The sequence below is a fragment of the Mus caroli genome, unplaced genomic scaffold, assembly GCF_978045245.1.
Source record: "Mus caroli unplaced genomic scaffold, Mus_caroli_1 scaffold_18, whole genome shotgun sequence".
NCBI classification, from domain to species: Eukaryota; Metazoa; Chordata; class Mammalia; order Rodentia; family Muridae; genus Mus; species Mus caroli.
This window is the reverse complement of record NW_028227273.1, coordinates 76,962,101-76,988,898: the sequence shown is the minus strand read 5'-3', so window position 1 is coordinate 76,988,898 and position 26,798 is coordinate 76,962,101. Positions and strand designations below refer to the sequence as shown.

General features: G+C 39.2%; 1 protein-coding gene and 1 pseudogene across 1 annotated transcript in view; one reads left to right on the top strand and one right to left on the bottom strand.

Annotated features, from left to right (window-relative positions):
* Lix1 (limb and CNS expressed 1) overlaps positions 1-18,449 on the top strand; it is a 63,406-nt gene extending 44,957 nt beyond the window's left edge. Inside the window, exons 5-6 of the mRNA XM_021149806.2 lie at positions 7,167-7,244; positions 16,162-18,449. Coding sequence (XP_021005465.1) covers positions 7,167-7,244; positions 16,162-16,449 — 366 coding nt within the window. The 3' untranslated portion in view covers positions 16,450-18,449. The remainder of the gene's footprint in view (positions 1-7,166; positions 7,245-16,161) is intronic.
* A 5,744-nt stretch (positions 18,450-24,193) lies between these two features.
* Positions 24,194-25,488, bottom strand: LOC110284257 (pre-rRNA-processing protein TSR2 homolog pseudogene; annotated as a pseudogene).
* Positions 25,489-26,798: the final 1,310 nt, after the last annotated feature.

Genomic DNA, 26,798 nt, shown 5'->3' with positions numbered 1-26,798 from the left:
ACCATGCAGAACTACATGTAGAGCCTGCCACTTTCTAGTTCTTAGAAACAGGTGAGTGATGACTGTTTTGCAACTCATTAGCAGCTCACCAGATCTTCAGGACTAAGACAAAATCAAATAGTTAAAAATACTGCTTATGACCATTTCTTCCTAAATTTCCAGAAGTCACAAATTCTATGGAGGTACCTTCTAAAGTACTACTTCAGTTGTGATATTTCTATTGAAAACCATGTGCCTCTCCCTCCGCACCTAACAAGCAGTAACAGCTGAGGAACTCTGCTACTTACCACACACAATCCTCAATTTATGATTTCTCACTTTTATGATGGCATGAAAACAATTCCACTCCTTGTCTCTTCAGTATATCGCTCAATAAATCACAGAAGATATTTAATATTTTATTATAAAGTTTTGCCTAACTGCAAGCCAATGCAAATATTTTGAGCATGTTGAAGGTATTCTATGCAAAGCTCTGAGATTCACTGGGTTAGTTGTACCATATACATTTTGGGCTTACTGATGTTTAATTACAATTGGCTGTATTTGTAATATGAAAAACTACATTAATAATGGTATCAATATCTGATTCTTATTTATGTTTTGGGGATCATAATATTGAGTGTTGACAATTATTACTGGAATGTAACCCTTATAATAACTATATGAAATAGTTATTATCCATATGTTATTTTCCAAGGGAGATTATCTTTACTTGAGAGATGGCTGAGCTCCTGGCTTCAGACCCATGCAAGGCAATATCTCTCTTTTTCTTACATATCTGATTCTCAAATTCTGGCATTAGGCAGATGAAAATTCATCAGTGATTTGGCAGGAAATGTTTGCCCCTCTAAACAGCTAAGCTTGAGTGAACTAAAATATCCTACTACAGAGAACAACAGTTAAAATGAATAGTTCTGCCATACCCACACTGCTGCTATTTTCTTACGTTTGATTTCAAGAAATAATCAGACCTAGAAAATTTTATGGACAAATAATGTTTATCATGGTAAAACTTAATCATTGTGTTGCAGCTGAGGCCCAACGCCACCTACTTTTCTCTGGAGTAGTTGAGGACATGTGGAATGGACTAGATGGTTTTAGTCTTATTCTGTTCCATATGTGTAGATCTGTTTCTTCATTTGTGTATAAATCTGAGGAAATATCAGTATTACTCCACAGTGCCAGGGTGAAGGTGAAATCGGATGTAATGAGAAGAGTCTAGAACAGCCTGGCATATGGTAAACACTCTATGAAGGTCAAGGATGACTCTGGTGGATTGAATTACTTTAAAACACCAGAGCCTATTTCATGGATGGATCCCCTCACCCCACACAACACACACACACACACACACACACACACACACACACACACACACACACACCATGTAACCACAAGCTTCACAAGAGGTTAGGTAACTCCCTGCCAAAATGTTTTATGGCCCCCTCCCTTACAAAAAAGGGGAAAGCTATAAAGGGTCTATAATGCCTACAATAACCTCAAACAAAGGAGAAAATAACAGGCAAAAAGAATGGCAGAAGAGAAAATCCACGCATTTAAAAACAGATAGACCTATGTGTGAGTACCTATCACTTTACATCTGTGAGCTTGCCCGTGTTGAAATTCATTTTTCTTGTCTACTAAATATAAAGAATAGTGTCACTTTATAGACCTGGGCATTTATAAAGCATCCAGAATAGGTCTTCTTATAAGAGGAAAAGTCACTTAGTCTGCCAAAGCTGACGAGGCAATTTTTTTTTAAATTATTTTTTTCTTAAAACTCCTTCTAAGTACTATAAAAGACTCTCTACTCAATCTCTGATCCATATTACTTTAACCCGTGCCTTGCTGATCTGCTTTATGTGTGGTCCGTAGTAAGGTATTTAAATGATATATAAATCACACTCTAGAAATGCTTCAGAAAGACGGCTGGGAGCAGTATAAGGACAAAGGAAAAGGAGAGAAGGCAGGAAAACCCAAGTCCTCGGGTCAGGAGGGAGGACCCAGGGAGTCCTGCTTCTCCTTCCGCTTGCCTGCTGTGACCTAGCGTGTACCGCGGGGTCTGGACAGATGTTATCAGCTTGTGTCTACGCGTAAAGGGAAGTGAATACAGACTTGTGCTATTTCGGCAGAGGCTCAAATCAGTGCCCCCTCCCGGAGCTGGGGTTGTTACTGAAGAGCTTTGGCTCTAGGAATGGTTGACTATAGCGTAGAAAAACAAGGCTGGTGTCTTGGGAAAGCCCTTGGATTTTCTGTGGGCCAGTCCTGCTGCGCTGAGGAATCGCAATAGGCTTCAGCTTACCTTCACTCCTTGGGAGGGAAGGAGTGCCTATTGTGAGGTAAGCTTGCCAGAGAGAAAACTGCCTGCTGTTAGGGGGGAGGGACAGGAGCCGCAACCAGCGGGCGCTGGGTCTTGTCAAGGTCAGATTCTAGGCAGAATTTGACTGAAGCTGGTTAATATATTTATTCTGAAGACTAATGCAATCCAAGGAAGAGTTGTTTATTTACATCTGTGCTAAATTCTCCAGGTCGCCTTTTAAAGCCTCATCCCATAAACAAATTTCCTCTTAAACTCATTTTCTTGGGTGGGGAGATGGTGCCCACCTGTTTTCCAAGTTCTCCATTTACAGTGTTTGTTTTTCTTATTTCTGATGAATCACAGAACCAAGTCAGCCTCCCAAACTTCCAGAAGAGGCAACTCAAAGCGGCTCAGTGTGGCTGAAAAGCCATTGTGAAACCAGGCAGGCCATTTCCAAGATAGAGCCCAGTTGTTGCAGGATTACACGAAATGAATGACAAAGTAAAACAGGGAACTGTGGACTGTGGACAAGAGCAGCAACTGCAATTTTCCCCGCCAGCAAAGAAAATACAGGCTTTTATTCTCCATTCAGCTTACAATTCACTTTGCTGACCAAGACCAATTATATAATTCATGGGGGCTCAGTGCAAAATAAAAATGCCAGAGCCTGTGCTGAAAAACTATTAAGTTGAGGGCAGTTTGCTGAGACAAACCCAAAAGGCCCAGATCAGGAGGGGCAAGTGATACATCAGTCTTGGCACAAAATCCAAAGATGCTTTAAGAAGCTCAGGGATTAAGATAGACAGTTTTATACAATGTATTTTAAGTTCAAAATGATTGCAAAAAACCATCCTAATAAACAAAATACAAAGAAATACACAACTTTTTTATTTTTATTGTTTTTAAAAACAAGGTTTCAGTAGGTAGTCAGGCTTGCCTTGAACCCACAAGACCTGCCTCTGCTGCCGCCTCAGTACTGGAGGTGAACCTGTGTGTTACAATGACTGGCACAAAGTACAGATTTTTAAAAGATCGAGAACATTCATGAATCACCCCACCCAGTTTAAATCTTGCCTCACATATCTCACTCCAATGAGCTAGCTTCTCGAGTTCCTTTCAGTCCAGCCAGGCTCCCAACCCTACATGATTAGATTAGCCTATTTAACAAACTCTACAACAAAAGAACAGAACAAGTCCTCACAGAGTAGGTGACTCCAAGTTCCTGTGCAGGTCAGGGCTTGATCAGATTCAAAGCCAGGGTAAAAAACCAGGCAGCAGGAACCACAGTGAAACCAGAAAACGATTCTTTATAGAAGTCCTCTGAAATTGTGCATGGCTTTCCCTTTAAGTCAGACAGAGCATGGAAGCACTGGGCTCAGCACTAATTTTCACTCAGGAAGTTGTGAAGACACCTGTAATCCCAGCACTCAGGAGGAAGAGGCAGGTGGATCTCTAAGTTCGATATCAGCCTTGTCCACATAACTGAGCTTCAGGACAGCCAGAGCTACAAAGTCTTGGGAAAAAAAAAAAGACAAACACAGCAAATAAAACAAACCAACAACAAAAAAAGATTTTGGTCTCATGAAAGGAAATAAGGAAATGGAACAGAAGTGTGTGTAAGTAATTAGGTATACCTTATGCAATGCTGGCAAGTGTTTGTACACAGCAGGGCAAAAGCTAGACCAGGATAGAAAGAATGTGGAGGAGAAAGCGGTCACCTTCCATAAAGAAATGTAAAAACCAGATCCACACTCAGGAGGAAGTACTTTTTAGATAAATCAGAGCAGTAGGGAGCAACTGACCTTTCTCCTAGAGGCAAGAAGAGTTCCAGCCTTTTTAGGAAGACTTTGGGAGATGAAGCTTGCCAACGGGGCATGAGAAAGCTTTCTGGTTCTGTTCACGTTATATCCATGGGTTGTAAAGTTCTAGGAGGTTCTCCAGATGGATGGACCACAGTCCATCAACAAGAAGCAGACAGGCACTGGTGCAGAGATGAGAATGTGGTCTCAGGAGACCCTGAAGAAAAAAGAATATACATCACCAACAAAAACCATCAGAGAGGAAATCAAGAGCCATATCAGCAGTAAGTTATATCTCAGACAGAGTTATCTCAGGGAAATGCTACAATGAGTACTAGAAACTGCAACACTAGTCCAGCCTCTCTTCTTCGGCTGCCAAATTTACATAGGGACTGTGAGCATATGTCAATGGTAGGGGGCTTGCCAAGCATGTACAGGGTTCTGCTTTTGATCTCCAGAACTAGAAAAAAAAAATTTAAACCAACCACAGATTTGGGATGGTCAAGGGGTCAACTGAAGAAGCAGAGTGATTTTGTTGTTGTTGCTGTTGTTGTTGTTGTTGTTGTTGTTCATTAAAAACTAAATACAGGGATGTAGAGATTGCTCAGGTTGAAGTGATTACAGAGACAAGAGGACTTTAATTCTGCCATTAGCATGAACATAAGAACACAGGCTTGTGGCTCAAGCCTGTAGTCTGAGCAGTAGGAAGATGGAGACAGGAAGATACTTAGGGCTTGCTGGGCAGTCTAGCCAAATCAGTGAGCTCCAAGTTCGGTGAGACCCTGTCTCAAAAACAAAAAACAAAAAACAAAACAACAACAACAACAACAACAAAGTGGCTGAGTTACTGAGCACGACTTCTGAACTCTACACTCATTAACATTCTTGTACACATCCACCCACATGTCTATGTATGTATATACATGACACACAAATAAAAATACAACGGGTGCAAAATTCAAGTAGATTTTTAATGTGAAATTAAAGAAACTTCAAATATTGGCCTTTTATTACAACATAGAGCATAGAGAATTCATATTCATTTGGTGGCTACAAAGCCACAATGACATGAACGGTAATAGTATGGGTTTGAAGAGAGCATTGGGGGAGGCAGCAGAAATTTACTCTCCTGGGCAACAGGGAATACTCTGATGAGTGGATTGACAGCCATGGTGATGAGAGCCCTACTAGGCAAGATTTAGCAGCCTGTTGAAGTGATCCAGCTTTTTCATATTCCTGTAGTGATGCGCTGGACTGAAACTGTGTGGGGCCAGAGAAAAGGGCTGTGACAAAAAAGTCTCTGGGCATTTGACTTGGGACACTGGACATTGGGGTCTTTGTTCGGCGTGGAAGGACCAACTTAGTTTATCTCTGTGTGATATTTTATGGATCGAAACAAATGATTTTGCTTTTCCTTCAAGTGCAGTGTCCCTTGGTGTCATTTGTATGGTGGAGTAAGGACAACATGTCCAACTTTTCAGGATGAAAAGTAGAAATAGCAACTGTAGAGCTGAGACTAGTGCTGTTCATTCTTCCGATAATCCTACATTTCCAAAATACACCAGGTAATCTTAACGTGCCTGCAACCTAAGACTATACCTTTCAGAAGAAAAACATGTTCTTGAGCAAACAGAAGTGAAGATAATCAGTAAAAGACTGTAGTTATGAGTCATCAATAGGACATCTGTCTAGATGCTAAGATTTCATAACTGTTTTCACAAACAGGAAGTTTCTTAATTAGATAATGTTGTTTTCCAGTGTTTACATGGTTGTGGTTTATGGTATCGATCCATAATTTATGTCTAGCTAAATAACAAAACAAAGCAAAGAACAAAGGCTAAATCCCTACATAAGTAAAACACAGCTAATTGCAGTGAAAAACTGCTAGCTGTGACCACATTAGGAAAATGGAAAAATTCAGCCTGCTGGTCTTCTGCTCACCTTGACATCAGACAGGAAAGTGAGAACAGAGCTGACAGGTCCCTGTCGTGCTCACTCAAGGCTAAAAACACTGAATGCCAAATCCTTTGTTTTAAGGTGAATACAACCACACTGTTCATATTTTAATGACACACACACACATATATATATATATATATAATTTTTTTTTGTCTTTTTTTTTTTTTTTGAGACAGGGTTTCTCTGTATAGCCCTGACTGTCCTGGAGCTCACTTTGTAGACCAGGCTGGCCTCAAACTCAGAAATCTGCCTGCCTCTGCCTCCCGAGTGCTGGGACTCAAGGCGTGCGCCACCACGCCCAGCTATTTTAAGGCATTCTTAAAGCAGAGAGGTTTACCTCTCTTTTTATGCTGGCAAAGATTCTCTCTCCTCTCCCCCCACCCTCCCCACCTCCCTCACTATATCCTGATCCCTTTCTTGCTTTTTGAAAAAGTCAAGTGAAGAATATATTTCAACTTGTTGACACGGAACTTTAGCATGAGTGAGTCTAAAGTTTTGTTTGGTCCGTTTTGGGCCAAATATTGGAAGGAGCATGGTTCAAAGCAAATGGACTCCTATAAATTTTACTTGGTAATATAGGCATATTTATTTTTCAGTTTAAATTGTTAAAATTTCAGTTGTTTTCTTTAATATCAGTCACATGATTTAAAACCTAAAACCTTTTAAGCATTTATATTCATTATGCATGCAGCGTTCAGTGATATGGACAAATTATTCTTTAATTGTTCTCTAAAAGTGAACATTTGAAATATTTTCAGTCTCTGCCTATTAAAACATTCTATAACATATACATAACTTTGTATGTTAGCTTTCCTATGTTCTGACATACTTAAGTAACTTTTGGTGTGTACAATTATTTTTATGTGTATATTTTTAGTGTTGAAAGATACTTGTCAATCATTTAGTAATTTTGTATTGAAAATAGGATACAGCAAGGGAATGAAGATTATACTTCAGGGGCCTAGGGGGCTCTATTCTTTGGAAAGTCCCAAGGTATATGACAATATCATAAATCTTGTTTCCTTTGCTTTTGGGGGTCAGAGTTACATCTGCTCAGCTCTTACTGACATTCTGCTTTAAGATCACTGACAGATGTTTGGGTTTTGTAGGAACTAATGACCATTTTCCAACTACTGCACTGGAATGGAAGCCTGAAAGCCCTCCGTGAAACAAAGTGCTCTCGACAGGTGAGATGGTGTGCTTGAAACAGGTTAGCGTTCCAAGAACAAGGACAGGAGCATATCAAACTTTGAAGAGGGTTTTGTTTACATTTTACAGATACTGACTAAAACTTCCTCTATTTACACATTTCTTTGTTTTACAATTCTATTTTCCTATTGAGTTAAGAGCAGGGGCAAGTGAAGAGATACTGAGCCAAAGGCTGCCACACACTTAGAATGTTGGCATTGCCTAGGGTTGATCTGAACACACATTATACTGAAAGCAGAATGAAGCAATCATTAAGACAGTGTTGGGTTCTCAATAAGGTATTGACATACCTTGTGCCTCCAGTCTTTTACCTTGGATCTGTGCCCTCTTGGACTCTCCAATGCAGAAAGAAAGAGAATGAGCTGCTTTCCAACCCCCTTGCTAAACACAGACCGAGTCATTACACCAAAAGGTTATTTCTCAACCACCAAAAGCTCCTCAAAAGCAGCAGAAAGGATCATGAAGTTGGACGCCCTTGAATTTAGTCACCTTAATTTTATGGTTTAGGAGTTTCCTTTTTGTTTCCCAGAGGCAATGTCTCAGTACGTCTTCATTATTTAGAATAAGAATCCTTCCTCTTCTTAGCACCAAATATCAACCGTGTCCTGTGTGTTTCGTACTTTCTCCATGCTGTCCTCTGAGATGTATCCTTTCTCAACGCACCATTAGAACTTGAAAGACAATAATTGATTGTTGAGAATTTCCTAGAATTTGTATGAAGAACTAAGCCTCTAATAGTCAGCATGATGAGGGTGGAGGCACTGCAACCCCAGGAGAGTTGAGCTGTTCTCTGCTTAGGAAGTCTGGCTCTCAAATTGTCAAAGATGGAAAAGAAACGAGTAGCTGACAAGGGTTTGGGCTGTCTTTTTCCCCCTTTCCTTTGATTTTATTAAAGTCCTTTGAAATATGTTGGTTTGGTTATAAACACTTTTCCATGATTGTTTTTAATTTGTTAAGGTCATAAATAAATACCATATGTTCTTGAAAATAAAAATAAGCAATGCATCCATTCTCCATGATCAAACATGTATATGACAGCATGATGGATTGATATTTTTTTTCAGCGAAGAATTGTAAGGAATGGTTAATTTTTAATTATCTGCAAAAGCAAGAAATAGTGTATCACAAAAGTATCTTTGTAATACCAATAATGATAATTACCCATTCTACCGTGTATTTTTGAAGCTTATTTCTGTGCTTAAGTGAGCTACTTGGATATTTATGTTCTTTATGTTAACACAGTGTTTAACAGTCTAAAGACAGTGAAACCTGGGAGAACTGAGGCAAAATCTGAGGTGGACTAAAGTCTCTTGCAATAGCCCAGCTTACTCAGAGCATCTGACAATTTATACTTTGAGAGTTAAGAAGAGTCACATGAGTAAAGTGTACAAACACAAGGGCAAGTTGCACATGGCAGACCAGCCACACGTGGCTTTCCATAGAGGTAATAGTCAGTTGTAATGAATAACACGAAGTAAACTCACTCCTATCTGCTACATTTGGAAAAAGCATGAAAATATATTCCTAGAACACGTTTATATATATATATTTTTTTGCAGCTGTCTAATTTCTTTTTTGTTTTATTTTTTAAATTAGGTATTTTCCTCAATTACATTTCCAATGCTATCCAAAAAGTCCCCAATGCACTCCCCCCCCCCACTTCCCCACCCACCCACCCCCACCTCTTGGCCCTGGCATTCCCCTGTACTGGGGCATATAAAGTTGGCAAGTCCAATGGGCCTCTCTTTCCAGTGATGGCCGACTAGGCCATCTTTTGATACAAATGCAGCTAGAGTCAAGAGCTCTGGGGTACTGGTTAGTTCATAATAATGTTCCACCTATGGGGTTGCAGTTCCCTTTAGCTCCTTGGGTACTTTCTCTAGCTCCTCCATTGGGGGCCCTGTGATCCATCCAATAGCTGACTGTGAGCATCCACTTCTGTGTTTGCTAGGCCCCGGCATTGTCTCACAAGAGACAGCTATATCTGGGTCCTTTCAGCAAAATCTTGCTAGTGTATGCAATGGTGTCAGCGTTTGGAAGCTGATTATGGGATGGATCCCTGGATATGGCAGTCTTTAGATGGTCCATCCTTTCTTCACAGCTCCAAACTTTATCTCTGTAACTCTTTCCATGGGTGTTTTGTTCCCAATTCCAAGAAGGGGCACAGTGTCCACACTTTGGTCTTCGTTCTTCTTGAGTTTCATGCGTTTAACAAATTGTATCTTATATCTTGGGTATCCTAAGTTTTTGGGCTAATATCCACTTATCAGTGAGTACATATTGTGTGAGTTCCTTTATGAATATGTTACCTCACTCAGGATGATGCCCTCCAGATCCATCCATTTGCCTAGGAATTTCATAAATTCATTCCTTTTAATAGCTGAGTAGTACTCCATTGTGTAAATGTACCACATTTTCTGTATCCATTCCTCTGTTGAGGGGCATCTGGGTTCTTTCCAGCTTCTGGCTATTATAAATAGGGCTGCTATGAACATAGTGGAGCATGTGTCCTTCTTACCGGTTGGAACATCTTCTGGATATATGCCCAGGAGAGGTATTGCTGGATCCTCTGGTAGTATTATGTCCAATTTTCTGAGGAACCTCCAGACTGATTTCCAGAGTGGTTGTACCAGCTTGCAATCCCACCAACAATGAAGGAGTGTTCCTCTTTCTCCACATCCTTGCCAGCATCTGCTGTCACCTGAATTTTTGATCTTAGCCATTCTGACTGGTGTGAGGTGGAATCTCAGGGTTGTTTTGAGTTGCATTTCCCTGATGATTAAGGATGTTGAACATTTTTTCAGGTGCTTCTCTGCCATTCGGTATTCCTCAGGTGAGAATTCTTTGTTCAGTTCTGAGCCCCATTTTTTAACGGGGTTATTTGATTTTCTGGAGTCCACCTTCTTGAGTTCTTTATATATATATTGGATATTAGTCCCCTATCTGATTTAGGATAGGTAAAAATCCTTTCCCAATCTGTTGGTGGTCTTTTTGTCTTATTGACGGTGTCTTTTGCCTTGCAGAAGCTTTGCAACTTTATGAGGTCCCATTTATCGATTCTCGATCTTACAGCACAAGCCTTTGCTGTTCTATTCAGGAATTTTTCCCCTGTACCCATATCTTCGAGGCTTTTCCCTAATTTCAACTCTATAAGTTTCAGTGTCTCTGGTTTTATGTGGAGTTCCTTAATCCACTTAGATTTGACCTTGGTACAAGGAGATAGGAATGGATCGATTCGCATTCTTCTACATGATAACCGCCAGGTGTGTCAGCACCATTAGTTGAAAATGCTGTCTTTTTTACACTGGATGGTTTTTGCTCCCTTGTCAAAGATCAAGTGACCATAGGTATGTGGGTTGATCTCAGGGTCTTCAATTCTGTTCCATTGGTCTACTTGTCTGTCGTTATACCAGTACCATGCAGTTTTTATCACAATTGCTCTGTAGTACAGCTTTAGGTCAGGCATGGTGATTCCACCAGAGGTTCTTTTATCCTTGAGAAGAGTTTTTGCTATCCTAGGTTTTTTGTTGTTTCAGATGAATTTGCAGATTGCCCTTTCTAATTCGTTGAAGAATTGAGTTGGAATTTTGATGGGGATTGCATTGAATCTGTAGATTGTTTTTGGTAAGATAGCCATTTTTACAATGTTCATCCTGCCAATCCATGAGCATGGGAGGTCTTTCCATCTTCTGAGATCTTCTTAAATTTTTTTTTCAGGGACTTGAAGTTCTTGTCATACAGATCTTTCACTTCCTTAGTTAGAGTCACGCCAAGGTATTTTATATTGTCTGTGACTATTGAGAAGGGTGTTGTTTCCCTAATTTCCTTCTCTGCCTGTTTATCCTTTGTGTACAGAAAGGCCATTGACTTGCTTGAGTTAATTTTATATCCAGCTACTTCTCCGAAGCTATTTATCAGGCTTAGGAGTTCTTTGGTGGAATTTTTAATGTCACTTATGTATACTATCATATCATCTGCAAAAAGCGATATTTTGACTTCTTCTTTTCCGATTTGTATCCCCTTGATCTCCTTTTGTTGTCTAATTGCTCTGGCTAGGACTTCAAGTACAATTTTGAATAGGTAGGGAGAGAGTGGGCAGCCTTGTCTAGTCCCTGATTTTAGTGGGATTGCTTCCAGCTTCTCACCATTTACTTTGATGTTGGCTACTGGTTTGCTGTATATTGCTTTTATCATGTTTAGGTATGGGCCTTGAATTCCTGATCTTTCCAAGACTTTTATCATGAATGGGTGTTGGATTTTGTCAAATGCTTTTTCAGCATCTAACGAGATGATCATGTGGTTTTTGTCTTTGAGTTTGTTTATATAATGGATTACATTGATGGATTTTCGTATATTGAACCATCCTTGCATCCCTGGGATGAAACCTACTTGGTCAGGATGGATGATTGTTTTGATGTGTTCTTGAATTCGGTTAGCGAGAACTTTATTGAGGATTTTTGCATCAATATTCATAAGGGAAATTGGTCTGAAGTTCTCTATTTTTGTTGGGTCTTTATGTGGTTTAGGTATCAGAGTAATTGTGGCTTCATAGAATGAGTTGGGTAGAGTACCTTCTGATTCTATTTTGTGGAATAGTTTGTGAAGAACTGGGATTAGATCTTCTTTGAAGGTTTGATAGAACTCTGCACTAAACCCATCTGGTCCTGGGCTTTTCTTGGTTGGGAGACTATTAATGACTGCTTCTATTTCTTTAGGGGATATGGGACTGTTTAGATCATTAACCTGATCTTGATTTAACTTTGGTACCTGGTATCTGTCTAGAAACTTGTCCATTTCATCCAGGTTCTCCAGTTTTGTTGAGTATAGCCTTTTGTAGAAGGATCTGATGGTGTTTTGGATTTCTTCGGGGTCTGTTGTTATGTCTCCCTTTTCATTTCTGATTTTGTTAATTAGAATAATTTCCCTATGCCCTCTAGTGAGTCTGGCTAAGGGTTTATCTATCTTGTTGATTTTCTCAAAGAACCAGCTCCTCGATTGGTTGATTCTTTGAATTGTTCTTCTTGTTTCCACTTGGTTGATTTTACCCCTGAGTTTGATTATTTCTTGCCGTCTACTCCTCTTGGGTGAATTTGCTTCCTTTCGTTCTAGAGCTTTTAGGTGTGTTGTCAAGCTGCTAATGTGTGCTCTCTCTAGTTTCTTTTTGGAGGCACTCAGAGCTATGAGTTTTTCTCTTAGAAATGCTTTCAATGTGTCCCATAAGTTTGGGTATGTTGTGGCTTCATTGTCATTAAACTCCAGAAAGTCCTTACTTTCTTTCTTTATTCCTTCCTTGACCAAGGTATTATTGAGAAGAGTGTTGTTTAGTTTCCACGTGTGTGTTGGCTTTCTATTATTTATTTTGTTATTGAAGATCAGCCTTAGTCCATGGTGATCTGATAGGATGCATGGGACAATTTCAATATTTTTGTATATATTGAGGCTTGTTTTGTGACCAATTATGTGGTCAATTTTGGAGAAGGTACCGTGAGGTGCTGAGAAGAAGGTATATCCTTTTGTTTTAGGATAAAATGTTCTGTAGATATCTGTCAGATCCATTTGTTTCATAACCTCTGTTAGTTTCACTGTGTCCCTGTTTAGTTTCTGCTTCCATGATCTGTCCATTGGTGAAAGTGGTGTGTTGAAGTCTCCCACTATTATTGTGTGAGGTGCAATGTGTGCTTTGAGCTTTACTAAAGTATCTTTAATGAATGAGGCTGCCCTTGTATTTGGAGCATAGATATTCAGAATTGATAGTTCCTCTTGGAGGATTTTACCTTTGATGAGAATGAAGTGCCCTTCCTTGTCTTTTTTGATGACTTTGGGTTGGAAGTCAATCTTATCAGATATTAGAATGGCTACTCCAGCTTGTTTCTTCCTACCATTTGCTTGGAAAATTGTTTTCCAGCCTTTCATTCTGAGGTAGTGTCTATCTTTTTCTCTGAGATGAGTTTCCTGTAAGCAGCAAAATGTTGGGTCCTGTTTCTGTAGCCAGCCTGTTAGTCTATGTCTTTTTATTGGGGAGTTGAGTCCATTGATATTAAGAGATATTAGGGAGAAGTAATTGTTGCTTCTTTTTATTTTTGTTTTTAGAGTTGGTGTTCTGTTCTTGTGGCTGTCTTCTTTTAGGTTTGTTGAGGGATTACCTTCTTGCTTTTTCTAGGACGTGGTTTCCATCCTTGTATTGGTTTTTTTCTGTTATTATCCTTTGAAGGGCTGGATTCGTGGAAAGATAATGTGTGAATTTGGTTTTGTCGTGGAATACTTTGGTTTCTCCATCTATGGTAATTGAGAGTTTGGCTGGGTATAGTAGCCTGGGCTGGAAATTGTGTTCTCTTAGTTTCTGTATAACATCTGTCCAGGCCCTTCTGGCTTTCATAGTCTCTGGTGAAAAATCCGGTGTAATTCTGATAGGCTTGCCTTTATATGTTACTTGACCTTTTTCCCCTTACTGCTTTTATATTCTATCTTTATTTAGTGCATTTGTTGTTCTGATTATTATGTGTCGGAAGGAATTTCTTTTCTGGTCCAGTCTATTTGGAGTTCTGTAAGCTTCTTGTATGTTCATGGGCATCTCTTTCTTTAGGTTTGGGAAGTTTTCTTCTATAATTTTGTTGAAGATATTTGCTGGTCCTTTGAGTTGAAAATCTTCATTCTCATCTACTCCTATTATCCGTAGGTTTGGTCTTCTCATTTTGTCCTGGATTTCCTGGATGTTTTGAGTTAGGATCTTTTTGGATCTTGTAATTTCTTTGATTGTCGTGCCGATGTTCTCTATGGAGTCTTCTGCACCTTAGATTCTCTCTTCCATCTCTTGTATTCTGTTGCTGATGCTCGCATCTATGGTTCCAGATTTCTTTCCTAGGGTTTTTATCTCCAGCGTTGCCTCAATTTTGGTTTTCTTCATTGTCTCTACTTCCCTTTTTAGGTCTTGGATGGTTTTATTCAATTCCATCACCTGTTTGGTCTGGTTTTCCTGCAATTCTTTAAGGATTTTTGTGCTTCCTCTTTAATGTCTTCTACCTGTTTAGCAGTGTTCTCCTGCAATTCTTTAAGGGATTTTTGTGCTTCCTCTTTAATGTCTTCTACCTGTTTAGCAGTGTTCTCCTGTATTTCTTTAAGTGTGTTATTAAAGTCCTTCTTTATGTCCTCTACCATCAACATGAGATATGCTTTTAGATCCGGGTCTAGCTTCTCCGGTGTGTTGGGGTGCCCTGGACTGGGCGAAGTGGGAGTGCTGGGTTCTGATGATGGTGAGTGGTCTTGGTTTCTGTTAGTAAGATTATTACGTTTACCTTTCGCCATCTGGTAATCTCTGGGGTTAGTTTTTATCGTTGTCACTGTTTAAAGATTGGAGCAGATGCTGTGTTCCACTCACCAGAAGTCTTAAGAATCTGTGGCGGGTGTCGTGGGTAGCTGGCGGGTGTCAGCTGACCCTGCGCCCTAGCTACCCCTGTGCTGGTCAGATCGGAAGAGGCTTGTGGCCCTACTCAGGCCGGTTTTCTGCCTCCCCAACCAAAGCAGTCTCAGGTCCCGCGAGATTGGACTGGAGCAGAAGCTGTGTTCCACTCACCAGAAGTCTCAATATCCTGTGGCGGGTGTCGTGGGTAGCTGGCGGGTGTCAGCCGACCCTGCGCCCTAGCTACCCCTGTGCTGGTCAGACCAGAAGAGCCACGTTTATATTTTTAAGGAGACTGAGATTCTTCTTGTTTTGTACTGATGGACTATCTCAGACCCACCCGCTCCTGAATAACAACAGAGACTTATTAACAGTTATGAAAGTTTAGGCACTATAACTGGGTATCTCCCAACTAGCTGGTAATTAAAGTAACCCAACTAATCTAGTCTATGCCTGCCACATAGCCTGTTACCTCTCCCTCAGACCCGGCACCTGTTCATTCCACCCTGCTTCCTATCTCAACCCAGAAGTCCTACCTTTTCTCTCCCTCTTTGCTATTGGCCATCTGTTCTTTATTAAACCAATTAGAAGGTGAGGGAGGTGCATGCTTACAAAGTATGAGGCAGGTGATGATCTATAAAAAGAACAATACCAAAATCCAAATAGTACTCAGCTCGTTGCCAGTACAGAAATCAACATTTGAATAATACAAATACAAATACAACCTTTACCGCAACAGTCTTGTGTTCTTGGCTTTTTTTTTTTTTTTTTTTTTTTTTTTACAAACACAATTCTCCTCACAAGACCCTACTCTTGGACTGTGTTCCACATCAAAGCACAGAAGCTAGGATGTAATGTAGAGTCTTGGGTTCAAAGTCTTGTTTGTTCTGAAGTCCCCTTGACTGAGTCCTTTCCCATTCCTGTACTAGGCATGTCCAAACCTTATTCTAACTCAACTTGTCTGTGTAGCTCCTTTCCTGTTTCTGTCGTGTCAAAGGCAATGATACTGAGCTTAAGGGTTCAATGAAGAATTAAGTTATATTTATATTAGTTGTTACAGGAATACAGTTTCAAGGATAGGCTTGTATTTTCTAGAGCTTCATTTTGTAATTTTTAGTGTTATGTTTTGACTTATTCTGGAGTGACAGGCTTTGCAAGACCAGATTAGTTCATCATTTCCTTTTTAGAAGTATGTCAATGGAATTTGGTTTCATATTTTTTAAAGATTTATTTTATTTATATGAGTACACTATACCTGTCTCCAGACACACCAGAAGAGGACATCAGATCCCTTTATAGATGATGGCTGTGAGCCACCATGTGGTTGCTGGGAATTGAGTTCTTAACCACTGAGCCATCTCTCTAGCCCTTGTTTCAGATTTTTAAAGTTAGGGTTACTTGTTTAAAAGCCATGTGATCGGGGAGGTATGGAAGGCTCTGCACACATGCACCTTTGTTTCTCTTTATTGACACTCTGAATTTTTGTTTCTTGGTTCTAGGAAGTCATCTCCTACTATTCCCAATATTCTTTAGATGAAAAGATGCGTAGCCACATGGCCCTGGACTGGATTATGAAGGAGCGTGAATCACCAGGAATTCTCTCTCAAGAGCTGCGTGCAGCCCTAGGGCAGCTGGAGGAAGCCAGGAAGGCTGGACAAGAACTACGATTTTACAAAGAAAAAAAAGAAATCCTGAGCTTGGCCCTGACTCAGATCTATAGTGACCCTGACCCTTCCTCACCCAGTGATGACCAGCTAAGCCTCACGGCTCTGTGTGGCTATCATTAGCAAGTCCAGGTGGCAGGTTTCCTGAGGACTTTCACATCAGGAATCTACCTGACAGAAGTTGTTAGAGATTTTAGCATGATAGTCACTACCTGAAGGCTGTACTGCTCCTACACAGTCTGTTCACAGAATGGGAGGCTAGGGTTGACTGGTCCCGATCCCAACTTCCTACTTCATGTATGTTTTCAACCATTTCCTTAGGGGATCTACTTCAGAATAAAAGAAAGACAACAAAATTACTTTAGAAAGTATTCTTCAGGGTTTGATCTAATCTAAAAAACCTAGTTGATATGTGCCTTGCTAAATTTTATGCATTGCTTCACATAATAGTCCAGAAGAGCAGTCTTGGAGAAAACAGCAGCCAGGACTAGGGAAAGTATCATGATAACTTCTTCTTCTTTTTTTTTTTTTTTGGACACAGTTTCTCTGTGTAGCCCTGGCTGTCCTGGAATTTGTCTTTAGATCAGGCTGTCCTTGAACTCAGAGATCTGCTTCTGAGTACTAGGATTAACTACATGTGCCACAACCACCTGGCTAATAACAATGTTTTAAATACTTAAGATTAAATACAGATAATAATAAGTACAGATGATTTTTTTAAAAAAGAAATGTACAACAGTCAGCATGTTTTGAACCCTCCTGAAAATTACTGTATTCTCATTATATATTTTGAAATTAGCTTTAATAACAAACATTATCACATATATTTCTCAGACGGGATGAAATTAAGTACATAACTGCCCTATTCCAATGTCCTAAAAAGGTGATGCTGTGTAATGTTAGATGATTTCATTTTAAAATGATATTTTTTAAAAAATAATATCAATTCCCATAATGAGGCTAAATGTTCTAAGGAAAAAAACTCTAGAGTTTTGTAATCTTGAGAAGGAGTTAGGATTTTTTTTGTGTGTGTGTAATAAATTTTTAAGTGAAGAAATTTCTATTTCTTTTTTTTTTTCACAAAATTTCTATCATTTCAAATTCAGCACATTTCCCCATGTTGGCTGGGATCTTTACATGCAGTGCATCTTTACTGTGTTTGGCAATGTCCACCTCAGAAGACTGATATCTGATTAGATACAAGAACAGTGCTTGGGTGGGTCAAGCTTCTCCTCTCTTTTATAATTATGACACTGTACAAATTCTCTGAACTGAAAATTATGTAGACTATTTTTCCTTGGAATATTCTCAGAAACTTCAGCAAAAGCAACAAAGGTTATGGCCATGGCTGGCCCTATCTAATAGTAAATCAACTTCAGCCAGGGCATTGTGCCGACAGAGTATCACACATGTCTGTAACACTGGCACAGAGGAACATAAGAGAGGGACAAGACAAACACTCATGCTTGTTCTTAATACTGCACTGTAGAAAGGGACAAGAATAAAGGAGTCTTTAAGAAGATGGAGCCATGAAGGTGGTGGTAGTTGTTGCTATGAACTCCCTGAAAATTGAATAAAAAGCTACAGACTATCTCATAGCAATATATAATAATTTCATAAAACATATGGTCCTGCCCCAAAATTTATGGATTAGCCCAGAGCATCATTGACCCTTAGTTTGAAGCTCACAATTTAAAAGCATACATAGTTTTACACTTCACATCAGAGATCTAGTAACCCATAGAACATATATTTTTTTCTTTTTTTCTTTTCTTTTCTTTCTTTCTTTCTTTTTTTTTTTTTTTTTCTTTTCGAGACAGGGTTTCTCTGTGTAGCCCTGGCTGTCCTGGAACTCACTCTGTAGACCAGGCTGGCCTCGAAATCAGAAATCCACCTGCCTCTGCCTCCCAAGTCCTGGGATTAAAGGTGAGTGCCACCACTGCCTGGCCATAGACCATATTTTTAAGATTACTACCATTACTCTGAAATCAAGAATTGTATTGTTTGGGCCATGATGGTTTAATTTTTATAAAACTCAAAATGCACCTTGTTGTTATGGAGAAAGAAATTAAGACAAACTAGATACTAAACTTTGGCAACTGTACCAGAATATTACAGATTTAATAAAATCATTGTTCCTTCAATATTCTGAATTTGGCTGTCCATTTTTTAAAGCTACGGTTCATGTGTGCTTTTGCTCTTAACATTAACTATTTCTAGAAAATAAATAGAATCAAGTCCCCGGGTGTGTTCTTCACTGAGAATCTGGCCACCTCAGTCTGGGCATAAACAAATGGAAAAAAGCCAAAAGTTTATAACTCTCCTATTTCTTTGGGGGAAAAATGTTTTCAGCCAAAATAGTTGTAGTTGGCTATAGTCTAGAGGTTTTAGAGTTCTTATTTTTATTTTGCAGTGTCTTTCTTCATAGCTTATGTCAGATTATCAAAGTTTTCCTCACCTTTCACTATGTTCATAGGTAACCACTAGCCCAAACATTGTCACCTTGTTTTTGTGGTGTTTATAAAAAATTCAAATCACAGCCTTCTTCTTCGCTGAAACTTAGAGCAAATGGTCTGGAGTGTTGATACTGCATTCACCTAGGGTTCCAATATAAAAAATCTCATTTTCTCTACCCTAGTGTTTTTGGTTGTGCATGTAAAATACCCAAAGAGCTTTAAATTTTTTAAGTGGTCAGACTGTTTCAAGATGAAATTAGACGTTTTGGGTGCATGGTCCATGCATCAGTCTTGAATATCTTTCAACAGACAGTTCTAATATATAGCATAGTTGACAGCTACTGCCTGCTTTCTCTAGTCATCACTGATGCAAGTCCATTACCTAACTAACCTGTAGAGCCACTGTCCCACTTTGGTCTTGGACCCAAACCAAAATTTAGAACTCTTTTAGACTATGAGTAGATACTTTTCCTTGAACATGTTTTCTCTGTCACTCAGAACTAAAAGAGGAAACGTGTACACACAGATGTGTGTGCACACATACACAGGGGAGGAGGATCAGTTTACATTGACAGCTAAAAACCAAAAAAAGATGAATACAAGAAGAAGCCATGGCAAAATACAGCCCCAACAGACACACTTTCAGTGACATACCCCAACCAGTGTCCATCCCCTATGAACTCCCAACAATACCATCTTATATAAATCTGTGAAGGCATTAATCCATTAGTTAGGTCAGAGCTCTCATGGTCTAATTACCCCTGGAAATGCTACCACAAACTAATCTAATCTCCTCGGTGTTTTTCAATATAACTAACAAGTCATCTGATCCAGACTCTGCCCAGGGTGGACTCCTTTTTTTATATACTGTATGTGAAACATGTACACAGAATCACCTGAGATCCTTGTTTGTTAAAACGTTCTGCTGTATTGCAGAATGACTGAGCAAATTCTAGGCAGTTCTAGGTTATTTAATACTTCTTTCCATGCTTCTGACCACACTCCAGTCTTTGATATTCCAGCCTGAAATTACTTAGTATATCCTTCACTGAGTGTAGCCCTGGCCTCTCATGTAAGAACATACAGAGGAGTATCTTTCTGGAAGCTAGAAATTAGCAGAAAGGGCAAAGAGGGAAAAATGGCAATTTCCCAAGATACTTAAAAACTATTTCCTTCTCAAAGACCTTCAAAGACAGCATAAACAATAGAAGAAATGCAGTCTCTTCAACCAGAAATTGGGAAAAAGACTTCTGGGTAGACACAAGCAACAGATGTGTACCATGAATACATTTTACCATTTCCAAAAAATCAAATTCTTACTTCAAGGACAAACTGCCCTATTAAAGATACTCAAAAGAATGATCTCCCTAGAGGGGAAATATAAAAATGCTTCCAGACCAATCGCATAGGAACACACGGACAGACACCCTGAGGACTTCTGAAGGGGATGTTGCTCATTTATATGTAAGAGCTCTGTTGCACACAAAAATCTAATCACTCATATTAGTCTGCAGTCACACTTCATATATTTTCAGAACTGATGAATTGGTGCTATGCAAGTGAGTCAGAAAATTTCCTCTAGTCTGTTTCTGCTGGGCACTGGCTTTCATTATCAGTGGCTGCTAATGCTCCCAAATGAAAGGGGAAATTGTTAACCCAACAAATGCAAACAGTTGGAGTGAAAAAGAAAATCCACAGTTCAATAGTTCAGATCCTTTATTCATCCCTACTTGAGACTGGATTATTTGAAAATCTTAAGCATGTCTTGCTGACCTGTGAGTTGTGATGTAGACAGTCATAATGTAATGTAGGAACCATGCTATTCTGAAGTGATCTACTGTGTCTACACAAACATTGTACTCGTCCCATAAGTGATTCCTTGATGATATCGGGAAGCAAATACACAGTATTTGGTGAAAGATGGTTTCCAAAGGGAAAACTTGAAAACACAGGTGATCTATTGAGATTCCAGATTGCTAGAAAAACTGAAAAGTCAATTTGAGACTACACCTACCTAAAATTAAAAAGAATGAGATGTTTTACCCTTTCAGTTAATAAGTAAAGTGATCTGGGCTATCTACCATCTATCTATCTATCTATCTATCTATCTATCTATCTATCTATCTATCTATCTATCTATCTATCTATCTATCATCTATCTATCTATCTATCATCTACTTATTGTCTATCTATTTATCATCTATCTATCTATCTATCTATCTATCTATCTATCTATCTATCTATCTATCTAATCTATTACCATGTACCATCTCTACCTATCAAAGGTAAAACCTTTGATCACAAAACCACTAGTGCAAATGAACTTTTTAAAAATAAGAGAAGAGACTTCATGTATCATAAATGCCAAAATATAGTTCCTTTTATCATAAATGAGAACATTTTTTTAAAAGATTAAGTTTGGTAACTTAAGACAACTTTCCTTCAACTTTGCCTTTTATTTAGTGCATTCTTGTTGGCAACATGTTTGAGGTCTTTTTTCATTCCTTAATGTTAATCAAGGACAGTATCTCCTTATTCCATTTATCAGCTGTCTGTGAAAAGCCAATAGGGCTTGGCTCGCACTCTGTGGAAAGGAGGGTTCAATGAGCTGTAGCTTCATCCAGGCACCTTCCTCCCAGGCATTTCAGGTGCCACACTTGTTGACAGTAGGATTTACAGGGGAAAAGAAACACCTCAGAAACTATATATACAGTTAGAAAAGAGTGCGTCAGGGTTAAAATAATGGATTAAACTGAAAGTCTGTCTATACAAAAGAAGGGAGCAAGTCCATGAGGGTGAGTGACTAATTGTAATATTGGGCTCAGAAAATGACACCCGGACTTAGAGAGTTTTGACTTGTTGAATTCTGTGAACTAAAGAGCTAAAATCTCTCCAGTCTCCTGCCTTTTTTCCCTCAGAGCACAGGGAGGGACTTTTTCTGACATTCTCTTATTTAAAAAAGGTTGACCCTCCATAAAGGAACTCTACTGTCTTGTTCTGCACCTATGAATCTTATCAACCAAGGAAGAGGAGTCACCACGCCCAGACACATTAATATAGATGACATCCTTCTTACAGGCTCCTCTGGGTTAGTTTTTATTTCTCAGAGGGTTTTCATCTTCATTATCAGACTGTCTTTATTCTTCACACATTCCTTCCCTTTCTCTCCCAAAACTTGTCACCATTCCCCTGCCTCCTATGAGCTTCCTCACTAGCCTGCCAAGTTCTTTTTCAAGCCTCGGCTAGTCTGTTACGCTCATAACGAAAGGGATGATTTTCCTGTTAATCTCGCCTCTTCAATTTATTTCTTGAATTTAATTTTTAAAAATTCAGAACAGAACGTTTTCTCTTCCACACAATACTTACTGCAAAACAGAAAGCTTTGCTTCTAAGTCTGCAACCTTATTTTCCCAAAAGCCTGCGAATTCTTTGCTGGACTCAAACTTCCAGTTTCTTCTTCATGTTGTCTAGTCACACGTTACATTTATTTGATTCAAATTACTTTGTAGTCGTATCGAGAATTAAAGTTCTGTAAGACTACTCGAAGTAAATTGACTTTGTAGTAATCAAAACATTCTCATTAACGTATACTCCCAATAAAGCTAATGTGTTTCATTTTCTCCTTCCCTTTTCTCCCTTCTCCTGCCTTACTTCCTTCTATTGTTGTATTGGCTTACTACCCATTGTTTGCAAGCAATATTACGTATGTGTATTATTTTACAACCACCGGCTTTGCTAGGAAAGTATGCAAAGTTTTCCTTTGCTCAGTTGGTTTTTGTGATGATGAGACTGAAAGTCCTTTATATTCAATTATATCTAATATATTAGTCCTTTATATAGACCCTGCCAGCTTCTCTGTCTGGGTAGCAAAAATACTTCTTACATTCAACAGTAAGAAAAGATGGCTACCTTGCTTTTTTTTCTGTTTAACTTTTACAAAAATGCGAAGCTTTCTCAGTGGCCAGTTCCCAGACATAAACCATGTGGTGCTCCAGTGGGTATATGGGAGAAGCCCCACAATTAACCACAAATGAGAATCTCCTTTTATCAGCCCCCAAAGAAGGCAAATATTCCATTGTGGGAAACAGTCAAGCTTAACAGAAGTTACAAAAGAAGAGACCCCAGCAGTCACAGAAGTTTCTGGATGATAAATGTCAAAGTGAATATTTTGGAGTCAAAGAACAAAAACAGCGATTTTAATAGAGTTCACACTTCCTCCAACAGCAGATAGACGATAACTGTTCATTGCCAATCTGATTTGGGAAGTAATGATTCCCCCAAACTGGAGTCTCTTCTTTTGTAACTCCTGTTGAACTTGAATGTTTCCCATAGTGGAGTGCTTGCCTTCTTTCTGGGCACTGTTTAATTCTATCATTTATAATGGAAAACATTGAAATGTGCCTCAGCGAGGGGTTAGGAGTTCCTAGTCCATCTTTCCCTGTGCTGTCCAGCCTGGTAGTGACAAGGCACCAAACCTACTAGTCATTAATGCATACTTTGCCTCTGTGAGTGCACAATAGAGTTCTAAAACATGAAGTAAGCAGTTTCAGTAATAGTTTGGTATGAATTTGTCTGTGTGTATACGCATATTTGCACGTGTATGGTGTGTGAGGTCAACACTGGAGAGGTGTGTGGAAGGCTGAGGCTGTGAGTCTTACCTGGTTACTCTACCACAAGGTCACCCAGTTGAACCCGGAGCTCACAACAGGACTAGTCTAGCTGGCTAGCTTGCTCTGAGGATGGCTGTCTCTCCTTTAGAGAGTTAGAAAGTAAGACTGGGTGCTGCAGCATCCGTATATTATCCCCACCCAGATCTGAAAATCCAAACTTTTCCTTATGTCCATGCAGCAAGTATATTATCTACCTTAGCCATCTCCCTAGCCCTATTAATAATTTTTGTGTGGCTACATGCAGAAATTACATCAGATACATTGAATAAATATATTTTTAAAACTTTGTCTCTTTCTTTTCATCCTTTAGTAAATTTATTTTATTATTTGTGTTTGTGTATGTGTACATGATGTGTGACTGTGCACACATGTGCCATAGAGCACGTGTTGAAGTCAGAGGACAACTTTATAGAATCAGCTCTATTCACCCACCCATATGGGGGTTCATGGAATCTAATTTATGTCATCAAACTTGCATGGCAAAAAGTTTTAGACTACTCCTGTTGTGAGCTCCGGGTTCATCTGGGTGACCTTGTGGTAGAGTAGCCAGGGAAGACTCACAATCTCAGCCTTCCACACAGATTCTCAGTGTTGACCTCATGTACCACAAACATACAAACATGCCTATGCACACAAAACAGCTATCTTTCTTTTTTTTTTATCTTTTTATATGTAGAAAAAGGCAGATGTGTAATTGCACATGATTCACATTTAGCTCTCAAATTATATCTATCTTAGGAATTATTATTTTTTTTAAAGAAAAATACAGTTTATTTCAGGCATACAGTAACTTTCAGAGCACTGCTATGGTCCGTTCGTTTGTCCAAAGTCCCAGGCTACTAAAGGAGATGGGAGGGTACAGAAACTACTCTCTTGCCAAATTTTGAAGCTCAGCTTGCAGAAAGCTGATTCCAAGGTTAAATCATGGATTAAACAAGAAAATGTTATATGTTATTAAGGTCTTAAGCCTCATCCCTGGACTTAAAACAGCCCAACTTTCTCAAGTTCACCAATTTTAGTCAAATCCTTCAAACTCTCAAGGGTATTCAAACAGGGAGCATTCTCAGGAGGATGCAAATTCTGGGCAGGATGAGGGTTGTTCTGAGGGAGGCTAGGGTGGGGACATTGGGGAATGTAGAGATGTCTACATCTTTTCTCTCTTCCAACTGTATGCTTATCCTGGCTGGATTGGCAATCCAGCCAGCCTACCACTGTGGAATTCTGGTCCTTTCCACAAATGTACCTGCCAGTTTTCCACAAGTCGGGTCTACAACCACATCCACACTTATCAGCCATCTTCATATTCATGGCACCTAGGAGGTACTATGCTGGGAAACCTGCTCTTAGCTCTCATATGGTACCTTAAGATTCAAGGGGCTGGAATAGGTCCCATCAACCCCACAACTAGGGCTTTCCTTCTCCTGAAGGGAAGGACAGGGGAACAAAGAAGGGTCATGGTTTCCAGAACAGAGGTGTATAGCCCCCCAAACAGCTCCTATAAGTCTCATAACATTTAACAAACTCGAGGGCCCAAAACATGTACTGCCCTGCTCATTTCTTTCTCCGGACAATGGTCCAACCGTCTTCAACTATATCCTCTTCCTTAATAGTCTGGGTGTCTGGATCAGAGGGTTGAGGCTGTGGGCAGACCTCGTCAGTTATGGCCCCATCATTAGTAGCTGTCACCTCTTTCACCTCCATTTCTTCCACGCTGTCCACATCATCTTCAGCCACATCAGTTTCTTTGGCTGTTGTAAGTGGGGTAGCCGTGACTTTGCACTTTTTTTGGTTGATCTGAGAGGTCATCTCCTGAAGAGCAGCCCCATCACCCTTCTGGAAGTGGTGGAACATGGTCTGTAGCTGCTGGCTCACCTGGGGCAGACTCCCATCTTCCACAACTGTATCAAACTCAGTGGTCATCAGCTCCCCAAGAAAATCTTCTATCTCTTCCAGCTCCAAGTCAGCTGTAAAGCAGGCCAAGCCTCCAGCGCAGCTCGGACGGCAGCTCCGAAGAGCATCCGCACGTCTTCCGCGGCGCCCGCCATCATCAGGAATTATTTGTTAACAGTTTTTAAAATAAGTAAAGTTAGCAGTTTTTAAAATAAGTAAATTGGATTTTTCTTTATAGATATATAAAAGTCCAATATGGATTAACGGAAAAAATGAATTTCAAAGTAATATATAAAATCCAAATCCCCTAAACAAATTAAGCATGAATGAAAATAACAAATTTAGTGGAACACGAGGACAGCATTTCAAGAGAGGCATAGACTTGAACAAAGACGTACAGCAAGTTGCGATTTCATACAACGGGAAAACATTTTAAATGAAAGCTGAAGGCTAAAAACAAACCCAAAAGAAAAAAAAATGTGGCAGTTTCAGAATTTAATGTTGGTTAATATCCAAATATGTGTTTGTCATGCATTAGTCATATAAATTTACATAGAATATAAAATTGTGCATTTCTTTTTAATAGTATGGCAGAATGTTCTCATTACTATCAATGTATTTTTACCTCAAAAAGGTAAATAAGAAAACAAAATTTCTTGTTCCTGTGGTAGAAAGCAAACAGGACTCCTGTTGCTCTGTAAGCTGGCCCTTGTGATGTGCCCCTCAGCATTGGTAACAATGGATAATGATTTTCATGCCAACCTGCTTCAGCTAGCTGATGCTTCTGTTGGAAACCTGAAACCATAGTTGAACATTCTTTAGGAAAGAGAGTCTCATGTTTTATGAAAGTACATTTAGAAGGAGAAAAGAGTCTAATAAACATGTTAAACCACTTTATCTCATTTTTTATAGCATGTTTAGCTCTGGTTTTCGTTCATATTATTTGATATTCTATCTTAGTCATTTAATGTTATTTCATGTACACCTTTCCATTTGTTACTGTGTTTACCAAACTTGTCCTGAATAGTACATCACCAGCAAGTTTATTTGCTCTTCAGAGGATTTTGTTTCCAGTCTTTGGTACCTTCAGTGGCACCATCCTGTAAGCATACCATACAAACACTGTCTCTTTTTGATTTCTTTTTTCAAGTAGCAGTATCCAAACTCTCATATTAAATATTTTCAGTCATCATTTTAGGACATTTTTCACCTAAATGAACTTGATCACTTTTTGAAATCATATTATTTAAAGTGAAATTAATAACAAATGGTTTCAATATTTTAAAATACTTAACATGTAAAAACTTCTTGGCATATATTACCAGATCAGATTACTCTCCAAAAAGGAAGCTAATTATAGATGTAACATATGAGATATAACTTCCCACAATGCCACCATTTTAAGTCTCAGAATTCTTGTGACTGCTGTTCTAATAAGCAAGTTTTTTTTCTTTAA